This window comes from Oncorhynchus mykiss, chromosome 21 (genome assembly GCF_057628025.1).
Source record: "Oncorhynchus mykiss isolate SJ-2025 chromosome 21, ASM5762802v1, whole genome shotgun sequence".
NCBI lineage: Eukaryota > Metazoa > Chordata > Actinopteri > Salmoniformes > Salmonidae > Oncorhynchus > Oncorhynchus mykiss.
In genome coordinates this window covers 56,527,815-56,549,517 of record NC_143042.1, presented here as the reverse complement: position 1 = coordinate 56,549,517, position 21,703 = coordinate 56,527,815, and the positions used below count along the sequence as shown (strand labels likewise).

The window sequence follows — 21,703 nt, the reverse complement described above, 5'->3', positions numbered from 1 at the left end:
GACAGGAACCTCCACCATCATCTCAAAGACAGTACAGTAGGAAGGTAGGCAGGAACTGCTTCTCCAATAGAAATCCTCGATCACACTAGTCGGTGATGTCATGGTGACAATGTCTAGCTAAGCTCATGAGTAGAAACCCCTCATCGAGTCTAACGGCCGTCTTGCTGACCATATCGAGGCAGTATCGCCATTTATTGGTATAAGGGTGTGAATCCAGCCCACTGCCCTGACTCCTCCTCTTCCTGTCATCCAGCCCACTGTCCTATGACTCCTCCGCTTCCTGTCATCCAGCCCACTGCCCTTCGACTCCTCCTCTTCCTGTTACCCCCATCTTTCACCCTATAACACCTCTAAACTAACACAGTACATAACAATACCTGGTTACTACACACAGAAATACAAATCTTTCATTATCGTTTGTTTTAATCAACATGAATTGTGATTCAACTGCAATACCTTCCTGTGTGTGAAACAGACGTGTAAAGTTGTTTGGCAAACATATAGCTCAGCCTTTTCCAAAACTTCTCCTCCGGGATCTCCAGCCGTTCTCAAACCTCTCCTCCTGGACCTCCAGCCGTCCCAAACCTCTCCTCCGGGACATCCAGCCTTTTCCAAAACCTCTCCTCCGGGACCTCCCGCCATTCCAAACCTCTCCTCCGGGACCACCAGCCATTCCAAAACCTCTCCTCTGGGACCTCCAGCCGTTCCAAAACTCTCCTCTGGGACCTCCAGCCGTTCCAAACCTCTCCTCTGGGACCTCCAGCCGTTCCAAAACTCTCCTCTGGGACCTCCAGCCGTTCCAAACCTCTCCTCTGGGACCTCCAGCCGTTCCAAACCTCTCCTCTGGGACCTCCAGCCGTTCCAAACCTCTCCTCTGGGACCTCTAGCCATTCTCAAACCTCTCCTCGGGGACCTCTAGCCGTTCCATGTATTTGAACTATTCCAGAGCTATCACACCTGATTCAACTTGTCAACCAAACATCAAGCCATTGACTATTTGAATCAGGTGCGCTAGGTCAGGGCTGCAACAAGAGGTCCTAAAGGAGAGGTTTGGAACACCTAGAGGAGAGGTTTGAAACACCTAGAGGTCCTGGAGATGTTTGAAACACCTAGAGGTCCTAGAGAGGTTTGAAACACCTAGAGGTCCTGGAGAGGTTTGAAACACCTAGAGGTTGTGGAGAGGTTTGAAACACCTACAGGTCGTAGGGGAGAGGTTTGAAACATCTAGAGGTCCTAGAGAGGTTTGAAACACCTAGAGGTCCTGGAGAGGTTTGAAACACCTAGAGGTCCTGGAGAGGTTTGAAACACCTAGAGGTCCTAGAGAGGTTTGAAACATCTAGAGATCATAGAGGAAGAGGTTTGAAACACCTAGAGGTCGTAGAGGAGAGGTTTATAACACCTAGAGGTCGTAGAGGAGAGGTTTATAACACCTAGAGGTCATAGATGAGAGGTTTGAAAAAGGAAGACATATAGCCAACAGCTCTTTATCGGTCAGGCCTGGCATATAAAAATGGAACCTCTACACCCAGTATTGACTTGAATTGGGAGGTCCGTTCTATGGATTCTGTTTCTATGGCATAGAGTTTATCCTGCAGGTTACAGAGGGGTCAGGAAAAACTCCTGTACCTACCCTTCAGAAACTCTCTGGGGACATGGGCTTTGAAGACTCTGGCAGCGCCAGAAACGGCTCCCTAAATAGGGCACTACTTTAGACCAGGGCCCTATAGAACCCTATTCCCTATATAGTGCACTACTTTAGACCAGGGCCCTATAGAACCCTATTCCCTATATAGTGCACTACTTTAGACCAGAGCCCTATTCCCTATATAGTGCACTACTTTAGACCAGGGCCCTATAGAACCCTATTCCCTACATAGTGCACTACTATAGACCAGAGCCCTATAGAACCCTATTTCCTATATAGTGCACTACTTTAGACCAGGGCCCTATTCCCTATATAGTGCACAACTTTAGACCATGGCCCTATGGCACCCTATTCCCTATATATAGTGCACTACTTTCCAAATCAACCAAAGTGTATTGGTTGATTGCACAGATTTGGAAGTGTTATAGCAGGTGCAGCGAAATGCTTCTGTTACTAGTTCCAACAGTCTGAAACCCTATTCAAATAGGTCTCTACGGCCCTGGTCTGAAACCCTATTCCAATAGGTCCCTACGGCCCTGGTCTGAAACCCTATTCAAATAGGTCCCTACGGCCCTGGTCTGAAACCCTATTCCAATAGGTCCCTACGGCCCTGGTCTGAAACCCTATTCAAATAGGTCCCTACGGCCCTGGTCTGAAACCCTATTCAAATAGGTCCCTACGGCCCTGGTCTGAAACTCTATTCAAATAGGTCCCTACGGCCCTGGTCTGAAACCCTATTCCAATAGGTCCCTACGGCCCTGGTCTGAAACCCTATTCAAATAGGTCCCTACGGCCCTGGTCTGAAACCCTATTCAAATAGGTCCCTACGGCCCTGGTCTGAAACCCTATTCAAATAAGTCCCTACGGCCCTGGTCTGAAACCCTATTCAAATAAGTCCCTACGGCCCTGGTCTGAAACCCTATTCAAATAGGTCCCTACGGCCCTGGTCTGAAACCCTATTCAAATAGGTCCCTACGGCCCTGGTCTGAAACCCTATTCCAATAGGTCCCTACGGCCCTGGTCTGAAACCCTATTCCAATAGGTCCCTACGGCCCTGGTCTGAAACCCTATTCAAATAGGTCCCTACGGCCCTGGTCTGAAACCCTATTCAAATAGGTCCCTACGGCCCTGGTCTGAAACTCTATTCAAATAGGTCCCTACGGCCCTGGTCTGAAACCCTATTCAAATAGGTCCCTACGGCCCTGGTCTGAAACCCTATTCAAATAGGTCCCTACGGCCCTGGTCTGAAACCCTATTCCAATAGGTCCCTACGGCCCTGGTCTGAAACCCTATTCAAATAGGTCCCTACGGCCCTGGTCTGAAACCCTATTCCAATAGGTCCCTACGGCCCTGGTCTGAAACCCTATTCAAATAGGTCCCTACGGCCCTGGTCTGAAACCCTATTCAAATAGGTCCCTACGGCCCTGGTCTGAAACCCTATTCAAATAGGTCCCTACGGCCCTGGTCTGAAACTCTATTCCAATAGGTCCCTACGGCCCTGGTCTGAAACCCTATTCAAATAGGTCCCTACGGCCCTGGTCTGAAACCCTATTCAAATAGGTCCCTACGGCCCAGGTCTGAAACCCTATTCAAATAGGTCCCTACGGCCCTGGTCTGAAACCCTATTCAAATAGGTCCCTACGGCCCTGGTCTGAAACCCTATTCAAATAAGTCCCTACGGCCCTGGTCTGAAACCCTATTCAAATAGGTCCCTACGGCCCTGGTCTGAAACCCTATTCAAATAGGTCCCTACGGCCCTGGTCTGAAACCCTATTCCAATAGGTCCCTACGGCCCTGGTCTGAAACCCTATTCAAATAGGTCCCTACGGCCCTGGTCTGAAACCCTATTGAAATAGGTCCCTACGGCCCTGGTCTGAAACCCTATTCAAATAGGTCCCTACGGCCCTGGTCTGAAACCCTATTCAAATAGGTCCCTACGGCCCTGATCTGAAACTCTATTCAAATAGGTCCCTACGGCCCTGGTCTGAAACCCTATTCCAATAGGTCCCTACGGCCCTGGTCTGAAACCCTATTCCAATAGGTCCCTACGGCCCTGGTCTGAAACTCTATTCAAATAGGTCCCTACGGCCCTGGTCTGAAACCCTATTCAAATAGGTCCCTACGGCCCTGGTCTGAAACCCTATTCAAATAGGTCCCTACGGCCCTGGTCTGAAACTCTATTCAAATAGGTCCCTACGGCCCTGGTCTGAAACCCTATTCAAATAGGTCCCTACGGCCCTGGTCTGAAACCCTATTCAAATAGGTCCCTACGGCCCTGGTCTGAAACCCTATTCAAATAGGTCCCTACGGCCCTGGTCTGAAACCCTATTCCAATAGGTCCCTACGGCCCTGGTCTGAAACCCTATTCCAATAGGTCCCTACGGCCCTGGTCTGAAACCCTATTCAAATAGGTCCCTACGGCCCTGGTCTGAAACCCTATTCAAATAGGTCCCTACGGCCCTGGTCTGAAACTCTATTCCAATAGGTCCCTACGGCCCTGGTCTGAAACCCTATTCAAATAGGTCCCTACGGCCCTGGTCTGAAACCCTATTCCAATAGGTCCCTACGGCCCTGGTCTGAAACCCTATTCCAATAGGTCCCTACGGCCCTGGTCTGAAACCCTATTCAAATAGGTCCCTACGGCCCTGGTCTGAAACCCTATTCAAATAGGTCCCTAAGGCCCTGGTCTGAAACCCTATTCAAATAGGTCCCTACGGCCCTGGTCTGAAACCCTATTCCAATAGGTCCCTACGGCCCTGGTCTGAAACCCTATTCAAATCGGTCCCTACGGCCCTGGTCTGAAACCCTATTCAAATAGGTCCCTACGGCCCTGGTCTGAAACCCTATTCAAATAGGTCCCTACGGCCCTGGTCTGAAACCCTATTCAAATAGGTCCCTACGGCCCTGGTCTGAAACCCTATTCAAATAGGTCCCTACGGCCCTGGTCTGAAACCCTATTCAAATAGGTCCCTACGGCCCTGGTCTGAAACCCTATTCCAATAGGTCCCTACGGCCCTGGTCTGAAACCCTATTCAAATAGGTCCCTACGGCCCTGGTCTGAAACCCTATGAATGACGTAGTGGCCTATGTTAGGGAAGAGTGTGCCGTTTTGGACACAGCGTGTATGTGATACAACACAGAGGCACCTTTTTGTTTTTGTTGAATGTGACACCCTACTGATCCTAGATCATTAAACTGATCCTAGATCAGTAGGAGTGTTGATCTAGGAACCCCCCCCGTCCCCTGTCCATTTACTCTAATTAATTAAACTGATCCTAGATCAGTAGGAGTGTTGATCTAGGACCAGGTCCCTGTCCATTTACTCTAATTCATTAAACTGATCCTAGATCAGTAGGAGTGTTGATCTAGGACCAGGTCCCTGTCCATTTACTCTAATTCATTAAACTGATCCTAGATCAGTAGGAGTGTTGATCTAGGACCAGGTCCCTGTCCATTTACTCTAATTCATTAAACTGATCCTAGATCAGTAGGAGTGTTGATCTAGGACCAGGTCCCTGTCCATTTACTCTAATTCATTAAACTGATCCTAGATCAGTAGGAGTGTTGATCTAGGACCAGGTCCCTGTCCATTTACTCTAATTCATTAAACTGATCCTAGATCAGTAGGAGTGTTGATCTAGGACCAGGTCCCTGTCCATTTACTCTAATTCATTAAACTGATCCTAGATCAGTAGGAGTGTTGATCTAGGAACAGGTCCCTGTCCATTTCATCTGATTCATTAAAGGTGGAACTGATCCTAGATCAGAACTCCAACTCTGAAACTCTGAGTTAAACCCTTATCTATCTTGAACAAGAGATGCTGAACTTTGATGTGACTTCCCCAGGCTAAATAAGTGTGCAAACTAAATACCACCCTATTGCCTATAGGGGCTCAGGTCTAAAGTAGTGCACTACATAGGGAATAGGGTGCATAAAGTTCAATCAAACAGGTTTTAAAAAGACAAAGCAGCTTTCTGTGGCGGTGACTAACGGTGTGATATGGCCTAGCGTCCCAATACGCACACTACTTAGTATGCATGGCCAACACTTTGCTTCACACTACCTAGTGCATCAGGTTGGGTATTGGGACAGAGAGGTCAGTCATCAGGTTGGGTATTGGGCCAGAGAGGTCAGTCATCAGGTTGGGTATTGGGCCAGAGAGGTCAGTCATCAGGTTGGGTATTGGGCCAGAGAGGTCAGTCATCAGGTTGGGTATTGGGCTAGAGAGGTCAGTCATCAGGTTGGGTATTGGGACAGAGAGGTCAGTCATCAGGTTGGGTATTGGGACAGAGAGGTCAGTCATCAGGTTGGGTATTGGGACAGAGAGAGAAGTCATCTGGTTGGGTATTGGGACAGAGAGGTCAGTCATCAGGTTGGGTATTGGGCCAGAGAGGTCAGTCATCAGGCTGGGTATTGGGACAGAGAGATCAGTCATCAGGTTGGGTATTGGCCCAGAGAGGTCAGTCATCAGGTTGGGTATTGGGACAGAGAGGTCAGTCATCAGGTTGGGTATTGGGACAGAGAGGTCAGTCATCAGGTTGGGTATTGGGACAGAGAGGCCAGTCATCGGGTCAGTTATTGGGACAGAGAGGTCAGTCATCAGGTCGGTTATTGGGACAGAGAGGCCAGTCATCAGGTTGGGTATTGGGACAGAGAGGCCAGTCATCAGGTTGGATATTGGGACAGAGAGGTCAGTCATCAGGTTGGGTATTAGGACAGAGCGGCCAGTCATCAGGTTGGGTATTGGGACAGAGGTCAGTCATCAGGTTGGGTATTGGGACAGAGAGAGAAGTCATCTGGTTGGGTATTGGGACAGAGAGGTCAGTCATCAGGTTGGGTATTGGGCCAGAGAGGTCAGTCATCAGGCTGGGTATTGGGCCAGAGAGGTCAGTCATCAGGTTGGGTATTGGGCCAGAGAGGTCAGTCATCAGGTTGGGTATTGGGACAGAGAGGTCAGTCATCAGGTTGGGTTTTGGGCCAGAGAGGTCAGTCATCAGGTTGGGTATTGGGACAGAGAGGTCAGTCATCAGGTTGGGTATTAGGACAGAGCGGCCAGTCATCAGGTTGGGTATTGGGACAGAGAGGTCAGTCATCAGGTTGGGTATTGGGACAGAGAGAGAAGTCATCTGGTTGGGTATTGGGACAGAGAGGTCAGTCATCAGGTTGGGTATTGGGCCAGAGAGGTCAGTCATCAGGCTGGGTATTGGGCAAGAGAGGTCAGTCATCAGGTTGGGTATTGGGCCAGAGAGCTCAGTCATCAGGTTGGGTATTGGGACAGAGAGGTCAGTCATCAGGTTGGGTATTGGGCCAGAGAGGTCAGTCATCAGGTTGGGTATTGGGACAGAGAGGTCAGTCATCAGGTTGGGTATTAGGACAGAGCGGCCAGTCATCAGGTTGGGTATTGGGACAGAGAGGTCAGTCATCAGGTTGGGTATTGGGCCAGAGAGGTCAGTCATCAGGTTGGGTATTGGCCCAGAGAGGTCAGTCATCAGGTTGGGTATTGGGACAGAGAGGCCAGTCATCAGGTTGGGTATTGGGACAGAGAGGCCAGTCATCAGGTTGGGTATTGGGACAGAGAGGTCAGTCATCAGGTTGGGTATTAGGACAGAGCGGCCAGTCATCAGGTTGGGTATTGGGACAGAGAGGTCAGTCATCAGGTTGGGTATTGGGACAGAGAGAGAAGTCATCTGGTTGGGTATTGGGACAGAGAGGTCAGTCATCAGGTTGGGTATTGGGCCAGAGAGGTCAGTCATCAGGCTGGGTATTGGGACAGAGAGGTCAGTCATCAGGTTGGGTATTGGCCCAGAGAGGTCAGTCATCAGGTTGGGTATTGGGACAGAGAGGTCAGTCATCAGGTTGGGTATTGGGACAGAGAGGTCAGTCATCAGGTTGGGTATTGGGACAGAGAGGCCAGTCATCGGGTCGGTTATTGGGACAGAGATGTCAGTCATCAGGTTGGGTATTGGGACAGAGAGGCCAGTCATCAGGTTGGGTATTGGGACAGAGAGGCCAGTCATCAGGTTGGGTATTGGGACAGAGAGGCCAGTCATCAGGTTGGGTATTGGGACAGAGAGGCCAGTCATCAGGTTGGGTATTGGGACAGAGAGGTCAGTCATCAGGTTGGGTATTGGGACAGAGAGGTCAGTCATCAGGTTGGGTATTGGGACAGAGAGGTCAGTCATCAGGTTGGGTATTGGGACAGAGAGAGAAGTCATCAGGTTGGGTATTGGGACAGAGAGGCCAGTCATCAGGTTGGGTATTGGGACAGAGAGGCCAGTCATCAGGTTGGGTATTGGGACAGAGAGATCAGTCATCAGGTTCGGTATTGGGACAGAGAGATCAGTCATCAGGTTGGGTATTGGGACAGAGAGGTCAGTCATCAGGTTGGGTATTAGGACAGAGCGGCCAGTCATCAGGTTGGGTATTGGGACAGAGAGGTCAGTCATCAGGTTGGGTATTGGGCCAGAGAGGTCAGTCATCAGGTTGGGTATTGGTCCAGAGAGGTCAGTCATCAGGTTGGGTATTGGGACAGAGAGGCCAGTCATCAGGTTGGGTATTGGGACAGAGAGGCCAGTCATCAGGTTGGGTATTAGGACAGAGCGGCCAGTCATCAGGTTGGGTATTGGGACAGAGAGGTCAGTCATCAGGCTGGGTATTGGGACAGAGAGAGAAGTCATCTGGTTGGGTATTGGGACAGAGAGGTCAGTCATCAGGTTGGGTATTGGCCCAGAGAGGTCAGTCATCAGGTTGGGTATTGGGACAGAGAGGCCAGTCATCAGGTTGGGTATTGGGACAGAGAGGTCAGTCATCAGGTTGGGTATTAGGACAGAGCGGCCAGTCATCAGGTTGGGTATTGGGCCAGAGAGGTCAGTCATCAGGCTGGGTATTGGGACAGAGCGGTCAGTCATCAGGTTGGGTATTGGCCCAGAGAGGTCAGTCATCAGGTTGGGTATTGGGACAGAGAGGTCAGTCATCAGGTTGGGTATTGGGACAGAGAGGTCAGTCATCAGGTTGGGTATTGGGACAGAGAGAGAAGTCATCTGGTTGGGTATTGGGACAGAGAGGTCAGTCATCAGGTTGGGTATTGGGCCAGAGAGGTCAGTCATCAGGCTGGGTATTGGGACAGAGAGGTCAGTCATCAGGTTGGGTATTGGCCCAGAGAGGTCAGTCATCAGGTTGGGTATTGGGACAGAGAGGTCAGTCATCAGGTTGGGTATTGGGACAGAGAGGTCAGTCATCAGGTTGGGTATTGGGACAGAGAGGCCAGTCATCGGGTCGGTTATTGGGACAGAGATGTCAGTCATCAGGTTGGTTATTGGGACAGAGAGGCCAGTCATCAGGTTGGGTATTGGGACAGAGAGGCCAGTCATCAGGTTGGGTATTGGGACAGAGAGGCCAGTCATCAGGTTGGGTATTGGGACAGAGAGGCCAGTCATCAGGTTGGGTATTGGGACAGAGAGGCCAGTCATCAGGTTGGGTATTGGGACAGAGAGGTCAGTCATCAGGTTGGGTATTGGGACAGAGAGGTCAGTCATCAGGTTGGGTATTGGGACAGAGAGAGAAGTCATCAGGTTGGGTATTGGGACAGAGAGGCCAGTCATCAGGTTGGGTATTGGGACAGAGAGGCCAGTCATCAGGTTGGGTATTGGGACAGAGAGATCAGTCATCAGGTTCGGTATTGGGACAGAGAGATCAGTCATCAGGTTGGGTATTGGGACAGAGAGGTCAGTCATCAGGTTGGGTATTAGGACAGAGCGGCCAGTCATCAGGTTGGGTATTGGGACAGAGAGGTCAGTCATCAGGTTGGGTATTGGGCCAGAGAGGTCAGTCATCAGGTTGGGTATTGGTCCAGAGAGGTCAGTCATCAGGTTGGGTATTGGGACAGAGAGGCCAGTCATCAGGTTGGGTATTGGGACAGAGAGGCCAGTCATCAGGTTGGGTATTAGGACAGAGCGGCCAGTCATCAGGTTGGGTATTGGGACAGAGAGGTCAGTCATCAGGCTGGGTATTGGGACAGAGAGAGAAGTCATCTGGTTGGGTATTGGGACAGAGAGGTCAGTCATCAGGTTGGGTATTGGCCCAGAGAGGTCAGTCATCAGGTTGGGTATTGGGACAGAGAGGCCAGTCATCAGGTTGGGTATTGGGACAGAGAGGTCAGTCATCAGGTTGGGTATTAGGACAGAGCGGCCAGTCATCAGGTTGGGTATTGGGCCAGAGAGGTCAGTCATCAGGCTGGGTATTGGGACAGAGCGGTCAGTCATCAGGTTGGGTATTGGCCCAGAGAGGTCAGTCATCAGGTTGGGTATTGGGACAGAGAGGTCAGTCATCAGGTTGGGTATTGGGACAGAGAGGTCAGTCATCAGGTTGGGTATTGGGACAGAGAGGCCAGTCATCGGGTCAGTTATTGGGACAGAGATGTCAGTCATCAGGTTGGTTATTGGGACAGAGAGGCCAGTCATCAGGTTGGGTATTGGGACAGAGAGGCCAGTCATCAGGTTGGGTATTGGGACAGAGAGGCCAGTCATCAGGTTGGGTATTGGGACAGAGAGGCCAGTCATCAGGTTGGGTATTGGGACAGAGCGGCCAGTCATCAGGTTGGGTATTGGGACAGAGAGGTCAGTCATCAGGTTGGGTATTGGGACAGAGAGGTCAGTCATCAGGTTGGGTATTGGGACAGAGAGAGAAGTCATCAGGTTGGGTATTGGGACAGAGAGGCCAGTCATCAGGTTGGGTATTGGGACAGAGAGGCCAGTCATCAGGTTGGGTATTGGGACAGAGAGATCAGTCATCAGGTTCGGTATTGGGACAGAGAGATCAGTCATCAGGTTGGGTATTGGGACAGAGAGGTCAGTCATCAGGCTGGGTATTGGGACAGAGAGGCCAGTCATCAGGTTGGGTATTGGGACAGAGAGGTCAGTCATCAGGTTGGGTATTGGGACAGAGAGGTCAGTCATCAGGTTGGGTATTGGGCCAGAGAGGTCAGTCATCAGGTTGGGTATTGGGCCAGAGAGGTCAGTCATCAGGTTGGGTATTGGGACAGAGAGGTCAGTCATCAGGTTGGGTATTGGGACAGAGAGGTCAGTCATCAGGTTGGGTATTGGGCCAGAGAGGTCAGTCATCAGGTTGGGTATTGGGCCAGAGATGTCAGTCATCAGCTTGGGTATTGGGACAGAGAGGCCAGTCATCAGGCTGGGTATTGGGACAGAGAGGTCAGTCATCAGGTTGGGTATTGGGCCAGAGAGGTCAGTCATCAGGTTGGGTATTGGGACAGAGGTCAGTCATCAGGTTGGGTATTGGGCCAGAGAGGTCAGTCATCAGGCTGGGTATTGGGCCAGAGAGGTCAGTCATCAGGTTGGGTATTGGGACAGAGAGGTCAGTCATCAGGTTGGGTATACCAGATACCAGTGTATCTGCGGAGTGTAAACTGTAGAACAAACCGCAATGGTAAAGAAACCCATCGTAGTTCACACTTGACATTGGCTGCATCCCAAATGGCTCCATATACCCTTTACAGTGCACTACATTTAACCAAAAGGAGCAGACTATATAGGGAATAGGGTACCATTTGGGATGCAAGCATTGTATAAAGTACATAATTTACAGATCATAAATAAACACTTGTGTTAGGGGGGGGGTTCAATAAATTAAATGCACGGATTCCAAATGTTCCGAGAGGGAATTCCGGGGAGTGAGTTCCGGGGAGTGAGTTCCGGGGAGGGAGTTCCGGGGAGTGAGTTCCGGGGAGTGAGTTCCGGGGAGGGAGTTCCGGGGAGAGAGTTCCGGGAGGGAGTTCCGGGGAGGGAGTTCCGGGGAGGGAGTTCCGGGGAGAGAGTTCCGGGAGGGAGTTCCGGGGAGGGAGTTCCGGGAGGGAGTTCTGCAAGGCGATCATCATCCCAGAGTTCTACTACTCCAGCCCCAGGGTGAAGTTGATTCCGTGGACTATTCCGATGATTATGGGTTGCCAGGCAACAAGATATCTCAGCCAATCCAAGAGCTGCCCGTACAGGACATGTGTTCTCTCCCATCTGGGGGAGGAGGGGGAGTAGGCGTTAAGGAGCAATTGGTACATCCATTTGTGGAATTCCAAATTCCAAATTAATTCCAAATTAATTATATACAGTGATTGATTCTTGAAGAATACAACTTATAAACAGGGCTCTGGTCGCACATGAGACTAAAAAGGTTTGTTTGTTATGTAGACCAGGCTCGTTAGATAACGTCATTGCTGGTTATGTAGACCAGGCTCGTTAGATAACGTCATTGCTGGTTATGTAGACCAGGCTCGTTAGATAACGTCATTGCTGGTTATGTAGACCAGGCTCGTTAGAGAACGTCATTGCTGGTTATGTAGACCAGGCTCGTTAGATAACGTCATTGCTGGTTATGTAGACCAGGCTCGTTAGAGAACGTCATTGCTGGTTATGTAGACCAGGCTCGTTAGATAACGTCATTGCTGGTTATGTAGACCAGGCTCATTAGATAACGTTATTGCTGGTTATGTAGACCAGGCTCGTTAGATAACGTCATTGCTGGTTATGTAGACCAGGCTCGTTAGATAACGTTATTGCTGGTTATGTAGGCCAGGCTCGTTAGATAACGTCATTGCTGGTTATGTAGACCAGGCTCGTTAGATAACGTTATTGCTGGTTATGTAGACCAGGCTCGTTAGATAACGTCATTGCTGGTTATGTAGACCAGGCTCGTTAGATAACGTTATTGCTGGTTATGTAGGTAGCTCTCTTTTGATAAAGCCAGGGTCACTTGTATTGTCTCTTCATTATTGAATTGAAATGGTATGGGGGAAAAACCCCAATGGAAGTTATGAAAACACTTAGTTTAGAATATCTACATAAATTCAACAAGTGCATTCTTCTCATATGACTCTGTCGACTCCTGACCTACTAATTAAACACTTCCTCTGGCATCTCATCCGTACATCTGCCTGTAGCTATTGAACTCAACTCATTCTACGTCGTCAAGGTAACAACCAATGACAATTAGGAACGATAGGACACGTTCTTTTAACGGTGCTGCAATATTTTGTATGGTGCTCCTTGGGGGGGGGGGGGGGGGACCAAATTAACATGCACGCGATGGCGGGCGGGCGCACGCCTGCTGTACTCCATTGTTTGTAAACAATGTATGATTGTAAAGAAACACTGAATAGCCTCAAAACATGGTTAAAACTATAATTTACAATTATTATAAACAACCACTGACCATCCATCAGATCAAAATTATAGTTTTATACATGTTTTACAGCATTTTTTTTTTTTTACAATTATACCGAACAAAAAATATTAAAAACACAACATGCAACAATTTCAAAGACCGATAAGAATAAGTGTGTGTGTAAGATATGCTCTCAGATTCAGCCAATCCCGGTGTTCTGTGGCTCTCGTCGCCTCTGCCAATGAAAGGATACGGATTGTTCATCATCCTCTTCAAGTCAACCTTCTCGTTGCAGTACGGACACGTCTGCTTCTTACCCACAATGCACCAGCCACGGATACAGAACTCGTGGAATCTGGAGGCAGAGTTGGCGTTAAAGAATCCACAACAACAAGACTAGCGTAAAATGATTAGCATTTCACACGGGAAATCATGGGACAGTTAGCCTCCATGCTAACACTCGCTGAGCATCTTCAGTTGCAGGTTTGGGATCAATTCCAGTAAATTCAAGATCGAAAAATACAGGTTAAGACAACATAATAATTCCATGAGGCAGCGTTAGAAAATGAACACATTAATTGGACGGTCGCAGTGGGCTAATTCTACAGGATTAGTATTGAAAACGTGACTAGCAGTCAGGGACTCAATAACGTGGTTGTAGATAATTAGAAAAACATTGAAATGGCTTATGCTATGGGTTTTCTGAGAAGTTAACAAAAAAAAAACATCTCTTTGATTGTGTTTATTTTCCACTTTGACGGTGAACTTTCTGTACTGCTAATATTCAATATCAGTCGTTTTAGCTCCAGCGCTAGTCCAACAAATTTGTTTATTTTCAAACTCTTTATTATTACGTTGTCTTAACCTTTATTATCTTCAACCTAGAGTAAATTCAGGAAGTTAACTGACATTCCGTTTTTATGGGAATCGATTTGGTGCAGTAATTAAGGGAAGAGTAGGGCACTATATAGGAAAACGGGCGCCATTTACAGAGAGAGAGGGGAGAGAGGAGAAGTAGAGAGAGGAAGGGAGATGGGGAGTATAGAGAGAGGAGGGGAAGGGGAAGTAGAGAGGAGGGGAAGAGAGAGGAGGGAGTATAGAGAGGGGAGGGGGAGGAGAAGTAGAGAGGAGGGGAAGAGAGAGGAGGGAGTATAGAGAGGGGAGGGGGAGGAGAAGTAGAGAGGAGGGGAAAGAGAGGAGAGAGTATAGCGAGAGGAGGGGGGGAGAAGTAGAGAGGAGGGGAAGAGAGAGGAGGGAGTATAGAGAGGGGAGGGGAGAAGTAGAGAGGAGGGGAAGAGAGAGGAGGGAGTATAGAGAGGGGAGGGGAGGAGAAGTAGAGAGGAGGGGAAAGAGAGGAGGGAGTATAGAGAGGGGAGGGGAGGAGAAGTAGAGAGGAGGGGAAAGAGAGGAGGGAGTATAGAGAGGAGGGGGAGGAGAAGTAGAGAGGAGGGGAAAGAGAGAGGAGGGAGTATAGAGAGGAGGGGAAAGAGGAGAGGGGAAAGAGAGAGGAGGGGAAAGAGAGAGGAGGCAGTATAGAGAGGAGGGGGAGGAGAAGTAGAGAGGAGGGGAAAGAGAGAGTATAGAGAGAGGAGAGGGGAGAAGTAGAGAGGAGGGGAAAGAGAGAGGGGGAGTATAGAGAGAGGAGGGGGAGGAGAAGTAGAGAGGAGGGGAAAGAGAGAGTATAGAGAGAGGGGAGGGGAGAAGTAGAGAGGAGGGGAAAGAGAGAGGGGGAGTATAGAGAGAGGAGGGGGAGGAGAAGTAGAGAGGAGGGGAAAGAGAGAGGGGGAGTATAGAGAGAGGAGGGGGAGGAGAAGTAGAGAGGAGGGGAAAGAGGAGAGGGGAAAGAGAGAGGAGGGGAAAGAGAGAGGAGGCAGTATAGAGAGGAGGGGGAGGAGAAGTAGAGAGGAGGGGAAAGAGAGAGTATAGAGAGAGGAGAGGGGAGAAGTAGAGAGGAGGGGAAAGAGAGAGGGGGAGTATAGAGAGAGGAGGGGGAGGAGAAGTAGAGAGGAGGGGAAAGAGAGAGTATAGAGAGAGGGGAGGGGAGAAGTAGAGAGGAGGGGAAAGAGAGAGGGGGAGTATAGAGAGAGGAGGGGGAGGAGAAGTAGAGAGGAGGGGAAAGAGAGAGGGGGAGTATAGAGAGAGGAGGGGGAGGAGAAGTAGAGAGGAGGGGAAAGAGGAGAGGGGAAAGAGAGAGGAGGGGAAAGAGAGAGGAGGCAGTATAGAGAGGAGTGGGAGGAGAAGTAGAGAGGAGGGGAAAGAGAGAGTATAGAGAGAGGAGAGGGGAGAAGTAGAGAGGAGGGGAAAGAGAGAGGGGGAGTATAGAGAGAGGAGGGGGAGGAGAAGTAGAGAGGAGGGGAAAGAGAGAGTATAGAGAGAGGGGAGGGGAGAAGTAGAGAGGAGGGGAAAGAGAGAGGGGGAGTATAGAGAGAGGAAGAGGAGGAGAAGTAGAGAGGAGGGGAAAGAGAGAGGGGGAGTATAGAGAGAGGAGGGGGAGGAGAAGTAGAGAGGAGGGGAAAGAGGAGAGGGGAAAGAGAGAGGAGGGGAAAGAGAGAGGAGGCAGTATAGAGAGGAGGGGGAGGAGAAGTAGAGAGGAGGGGAAAGAGAGAGTATAGAGAGGGGAGGGGAGAAGTAGAGAGGAGGGGAAAGAGAGAGGGGGAGTATAGAGAGAGGAGGGGGAGGAGAAGTAGAGAGGAGGGGAAAGAGAGAGTATAGAGAGAGGAGGGGGAGGAGAAGTAGAGAGGAGGGGAAAGAGGAGAGGGGAAAGAGAGAGGAGGGGAAAGAGAGAGGAGGCAGTATAGAGAGGAGGGGGAGGAGAAGTAGAGAGGAGGGGAAAGAGAGAGGGGGAGTATAGAGAGAGAGGAGGGAGTGTGACATAACATATAGGATAGGAGAGCTGATCTTATATAATCCAAACAGTGCAGTGAGGATAGTAGGCTTGGGCGGTATCCACGGTATTACCGGCATAGCACACAAGGGGGCGCTAGAAATGCAAGAAAATCCCATTGGGCTTCCAATACCAGAATGCTAACAAAATTAGCACAAACTAATAGGGATATCACAGACGCTGTTAGCTAAATGCTAACGAGCGAAAACAAAAAATAAACGAATTGCAAAGACAGGCAAATCCAGCTCAAAGTTATACAAGTGTAGCTAGGAGCTACCAAATGTCATTAACGGTGTGTGTGGACATTTACAAGCGAACCTGAACGAGAGAACGAACAAATGAACAAAGTTGCGATGCTTGTTTTTCTGAAGGAAGAGCTGCATGTGTACACGGAGCAGATGGGAGAACAGAGAAGAAACAAACGCTATCAGGGAAAACATGGCAGCTGTACAGAACTCATCCAAAGCTCTTTGACTTCTGGCAGAAAGCCATTAGAAGATATCTGAGGGCAAACATTTAGCAGTGGATTACATTTAGTAGTGGATTACATTTAGTAGTGAATTACATTTAGTAGTGGATTACATTTAGTAGTGGATTACATTTAGTAGTGAATTACATTTAGTAGTGAATTATAAATGTGGATTACATTTAGTAGTGGATTACATTTAGTAGTGGATTACATTTAGTAGTGGATTACATTTAGTAGTGGATTACATTTAGTAGTGAATTACATTTAGTAGTGAATTATAAATGTGGATTACATTTAGTAGTGGATTACATTTAGTAGTGGATTACATTTAGTAGTGGATTACATTTAGTAGTGAATTACATACAAGTGTAACTTCATCACCTCATGTGCGTCGCACAACAGAGACTCTCCCATAGATACAGAACACTGTGGATTCACCTGCTCCTGCTTTCTAGCATTGTGCTATTTACAAAACTAACACGTGACTGGCTCAACTGTTCTGGGGAACTATGGTACGTTTCATAATTAAAAAAATAATGTGACAGGTGAAACGAAGAACGCAATCGGCTTTATCTCCTAAGGTATTGCACAAAAAAAAGCTACAAAATATTTAAAAGTATTGAAAATCTTCAAATAATTAGTTTCAACGGTATTGACAGTATTGAAAAACCATCCCAGCTTTTTCCAAATCCCCCAGTACACGGAATATATGGTATACTGCCCAAGCCTAGTGGATAGGATACATGTGGTTACAGGAGAGTTGGTAGGTATCTTCTATAATCCCCTCCTCATCCACGTCTACGAGGATCTTCTGACCACACACCGCACAGATATCATCTGTCAAGCTCCTGGACGGCATTCCTCCCATGTTATAGTACTGCAACAACAACAACACATTATATTCCTGCAACAACAACAACATGTTATAGTACTAAAACAACAACAACAACAACATGTTATAGTACAGCAACAACATGTTATAGTACAGCAACAACATGTTATAGTACAGCAACAACATGTTATAGTACAGCAACATGTTATAGTACAGCAACAACAACATGTTATAGTACAGCAAAAACAACATGTTATAGTACAGCAACAACATGTTATAGTACAGCAACAACATGTTATAGTACAGCAACATGTTATAGTACAGCAACAACAACATGTTATAGTACAGCAACAACAACATGTTATAGTACAGCAACAACATGTTATAGTACAGCAATAACAACATGTTATAGTACAGCAACAACATGTTATAGTACAGCAATAACAACATGTTATAGTACAGCAACAACATGTTATAGTACAGCAACAACATGTTATAGTACAGCAACATGTTATAGTACTGCAACAACAACATGTTATAGTACAGCAACAACAACATGTTATAGTACAGCAAAAACAACACGTTATAGTACAGCAACAACATGTTATAGTACAGCAACAACACGTTATAGTACAGCAACAACAACAACATGTTATAGTACAGAAACAACAACAACATGTTATAGTACAGCAACAACAACATGTTATAGTACAGCAACAACAACATGTTATAGTACAGCAACAACAACATGTTATAGTACAGCAACAACAACATGTTATAGTACAGCAACAACAACAACATGTTATAGTACTGCAAAAACAACAACATGTTATAGTACAGCAACAACATGTTATAGTACAGCAACAACAACATGTTATAGTACAGCAACAACATGTTATAGTACAGCAACAACAACATGTTATAGTACAGCAACAACAACATGTTATAGTACAGCAACAACATGTTATAGTACAGCAACAACAACATGTTATAGTACAGCAACAACAACATGTTATAGTACAGCAACAACAACAACATGTTATAGTACAGCAACAACAACATGTTATAGTACAGCAACAACAACATGTTATAGTACAGCAACAACAACATGTTATAGTACAGCAACAACAACATGTTATAGTACAACAACAACAACAACACATTATAGTACTGCAACAACAACAACACATTATAGTACTGCAACAACAACAACATGTTATAGTACAGCAACAACAACAACATGTTATAGTACAGCAACAACAACATGTTATAGTACAGCAACAACAACATGTTATAGTACAGCAACAACAACATGTTATAGTACAACAACAACAACAACACATTATAGTACTGCAACAACAACAACACGTTATAGTACAGCAACAACAACATGTTATAGTACAGCAGCAACAACAACATGTTATAGTACTGCAACAAAAACAACAACATGTTATAGTACAACAACAACAACAACACATTATAGTACTGCAACAACAACAACACGTTATAGTACAGCAACAACAACATGTTATAGTACAGCAACAACAACATGTTATAGTACAGCAACAACAACATGTTATAGTACAACAACAACAACAACACATTATAGTACAGCAACAACAACATGTTATAGTACAGCAACAACAACATGTTATAGTACAGCAACAACAACATGTTATAGTACAACAACAACAACAACACATTATAGTACTGCAACAACAACAACACGTTATAGTACAGCAACAACAACATGTTATAGTACAGCAGCAACAACAACATGTTATAGTACAGCAACAACAACAACATGTTATAGTACTGCAACAAAAACAACAACATGTTATAGTACAACAACAACAACAACACATTATAGTACTGCAACAACAACAACACGTTATAGTACAGCAACAACAACATGTTATAGTACAGCAACAACAACATGTTATAGTACAGCAACAACATGTTACAGTACAGCAACAACAACAACACCATGTTATAGTACAGCAACAACAACAATATGTTATAGTACTGCAACAACAACAACATGTTATAGTACTGCAACAACATGTTATAGTACAGCAACAACAACATGTTATAGTACAGCAGCAACAACAACATGTTATAGTACAGCAACAACAACAACACGTTATAGTACTTCAACAACAACAACTAAACATTATAGTACTGCAACAACACCAACGACACGTTATAGTACTGCAACAACACCAACTACACGTTATAGTACTGCAACAACACCAACTACACGTTATAGTACTGCAACAACAACAACTACACGTTATAGTACTTCAACAACAACAACTACACGTTATAGTACTTCAACAACAACACGTTATAGTACAGCAACAACAACACGTTATAGTACAGCAACAACAACATGTTATAGTACAGCAACAACAACACGTTATAGTACTGCAACAACAATATGTTATAGTACTGCAACAACAACACGTTATAGTACAGCAACAACAACATGTTATAGTACAGCAACAACATGTTATAGTACAGCAACAACAACAACATGTTATAGTACTGCAACAACAACAACATGTTATAGTACTGCAACAACAACATGTTATAGTACAGCAACAACAACATATTATAGTACTGCAACAACAACAACATGTTATAGTACAACAACAACAACAACACATTATAGTACAGCAACAACAACAACACGTTATAGTACAGCAACAACAACATGTTATAGTACAGCAGCAACAACAACATGTTTTAGTACAACAACAACAACAACACATTATAGTACAGCAACAACAACAACACGTTATAGTACAGCAACAACAACATGTTATAGTACAGCAGCAACAACAACATGTTTTAGTACAACAACAACAAAACGTTATAGTACAGCAGCAACAACAACATGTTATAGTACAGCAACAACAACATGTTATAGTACTGCAACAACACCAACTACACGTTATAGTACTGCAACAACACCAACTACACGTTATAGTACTGCAACAACAACAACTACACGTTATAGTACTGCAACAACAACAACTACACGTTATAGTACTGCAACAACAACATGTTATAGTACAGCAACAACAACATGTTATAGTACAACAACAACAACAACACGTTATAGTACTTCAACAACAACACGTTATAGTACAGCAACAACAACATGTTATAGTACTGCAACAACAACAACACGTTATAGTACAGCAACAACAACATGTTATAGTACTGCAACAACAACAACACGTTATAGTACTGCAACAACAACATGTTATAGTACAGCAACAACAACATGTTATAGTACAGCAACAACAACATGTTATAGTACAGCAACAACAACAACAACATGTTATAGTACAGCAACAACAACAACAACATGTTATAGTACTGCAACAACAACAACAACATGTTATAGTACAGCAACAACAACAACAACATGTTATAGTACAACAACAACATATTATAGTACTGCAACAACAACAACATGTTATAGTACAGCAACAACACGTTATAGTACTGCAACAACAACATGTTATAGTACAACAACAACAACAACACATTATAGTACAGCAACAACAACAACACGTTATAGTACAGCAACAACAACATGTTATAGTACAGCAGCAACAACAACATGTTTTAGTACAACAACAACAACAACACATTATAGTACAGCAACAACAACAACACGTTATAGTACTGCAACAACATGTTATAGTACAACAACAACAACAACACATTATAGTACTGCAACAACAACATGTTATAGTACAGCAACAACAACATGTTATAGTACAGCAACAACAACATGTTATAGTACAGCAACAACAACATGTTATAGTACAACAACAACAACAACAACACATTATAGTACTGCAACAACAACAACACGTTATAGTACAGCAACAACAACATGTTATAGTACAGCAGCAACAACAACATGTTATAGTACAACAACAACAACAACACATTATAGTACTGCAACAACAACAACATGTTATAGTACAGCAACAACAACAACATGTTTTAGTACAACAACAACAACAACACGTTATAGTACAGCAACAACAACATGTTATAGTACAGCAACAACAACATGTTATAGTACAGCAACAACAACATGTTATAGTACAGCAACAACAACATGTTATAGTACAACAACAACAACAACACATTATAGTACTGCAACAACAACAACACGTTATAGTACAGCAACAACAACATGTTATAGTACAGCAGCAACAACATGTTATAGTACAGCAGCAACAACATGTTATAGTACAGCAACAACAACATGTTATAGTACAGCAACAACAACATGTTATAGTACAGCAACAACAACGTAATGTACACAGCTCAAAAAAATAAACACTTAAACAACACAATGTAACTCCAAGTCAATGACACTTCTGTGAAATCTAACTATCCACTTAGGAAGCAACACTGATTGACAATAAATTTCACATGCTGTTGTGTAAATGGAATAGACAACAGGTGGAAATTATAGGCATTTAGCAAGACACCCCCAATAAAGGAGTGTAAACTACGGCCCGTAGGAGGTTTGAGTAAAACAAATGGATAAAAACACTCGGCCACTCTTGAACGAGTTTGTAGAAATTATATATATTTTCAAATAACTGCCCTTTTTCTGGCCCGCAGATAGATTTTTGACAAAGTAGACCCCCCCCCCCACCCCCCCC

At 45.7% G+C, this 21,703-nt stretch overlaps 1 protein-coding gene and 1 long non-coding RNA gene across 5 annotated transcripts in view; both read right to left on the bottom strand.

Moving 5' to 3' along the window:
- Positions 1-405: 405 nt before the first annotated feature.
- Positions 406-724, bottom strand: LOC149973527 (uncharacterized). The gene is made up of 2 exons (XR_016490402.1): positions 619-724; positions 406-585 (listed from the first exon to the last, which is right to left on the bottom strand). It is a non-coding gene; the product is annotated as an uncharacterized LOC149973527 (long non-coding RNA).
- Positions 725-8,287: 7,563 nt separating this feature from the next.
- rnf175 (ring finger protein 175) overlaps positions 8,288-21,703 on the bottom strand; it is a 36,777-nt gene continuing 23,361 nt past the window's right edge. For 3 of the 4 annotated variants that reach the window (XM_036958359.2, XM_090214940.1, XM_090214941.1), the window contains 3 exons: positions 16,915-17,048; positions 13,072-13,173; positions 8,288-11,671 (listed from right to left, as the gene is read on the bottom strand). In XM_036958359.2, coding sequence (XP_036814254.1) covers positions 11,551-11,671; positions 13,072-13,173; positions 16,915-17,048 — 357 coding nt within the window. In that variant the 3' untranslated portion in view covers positions 8,288-11,550. The remainder of the gene's footprint in view (positions 11,672-13,071; positions 13,174-16,914; positions 17,049-21,703) is intronic. The other variant, XM_036958361.2, reaches the window with a different exon arrangement.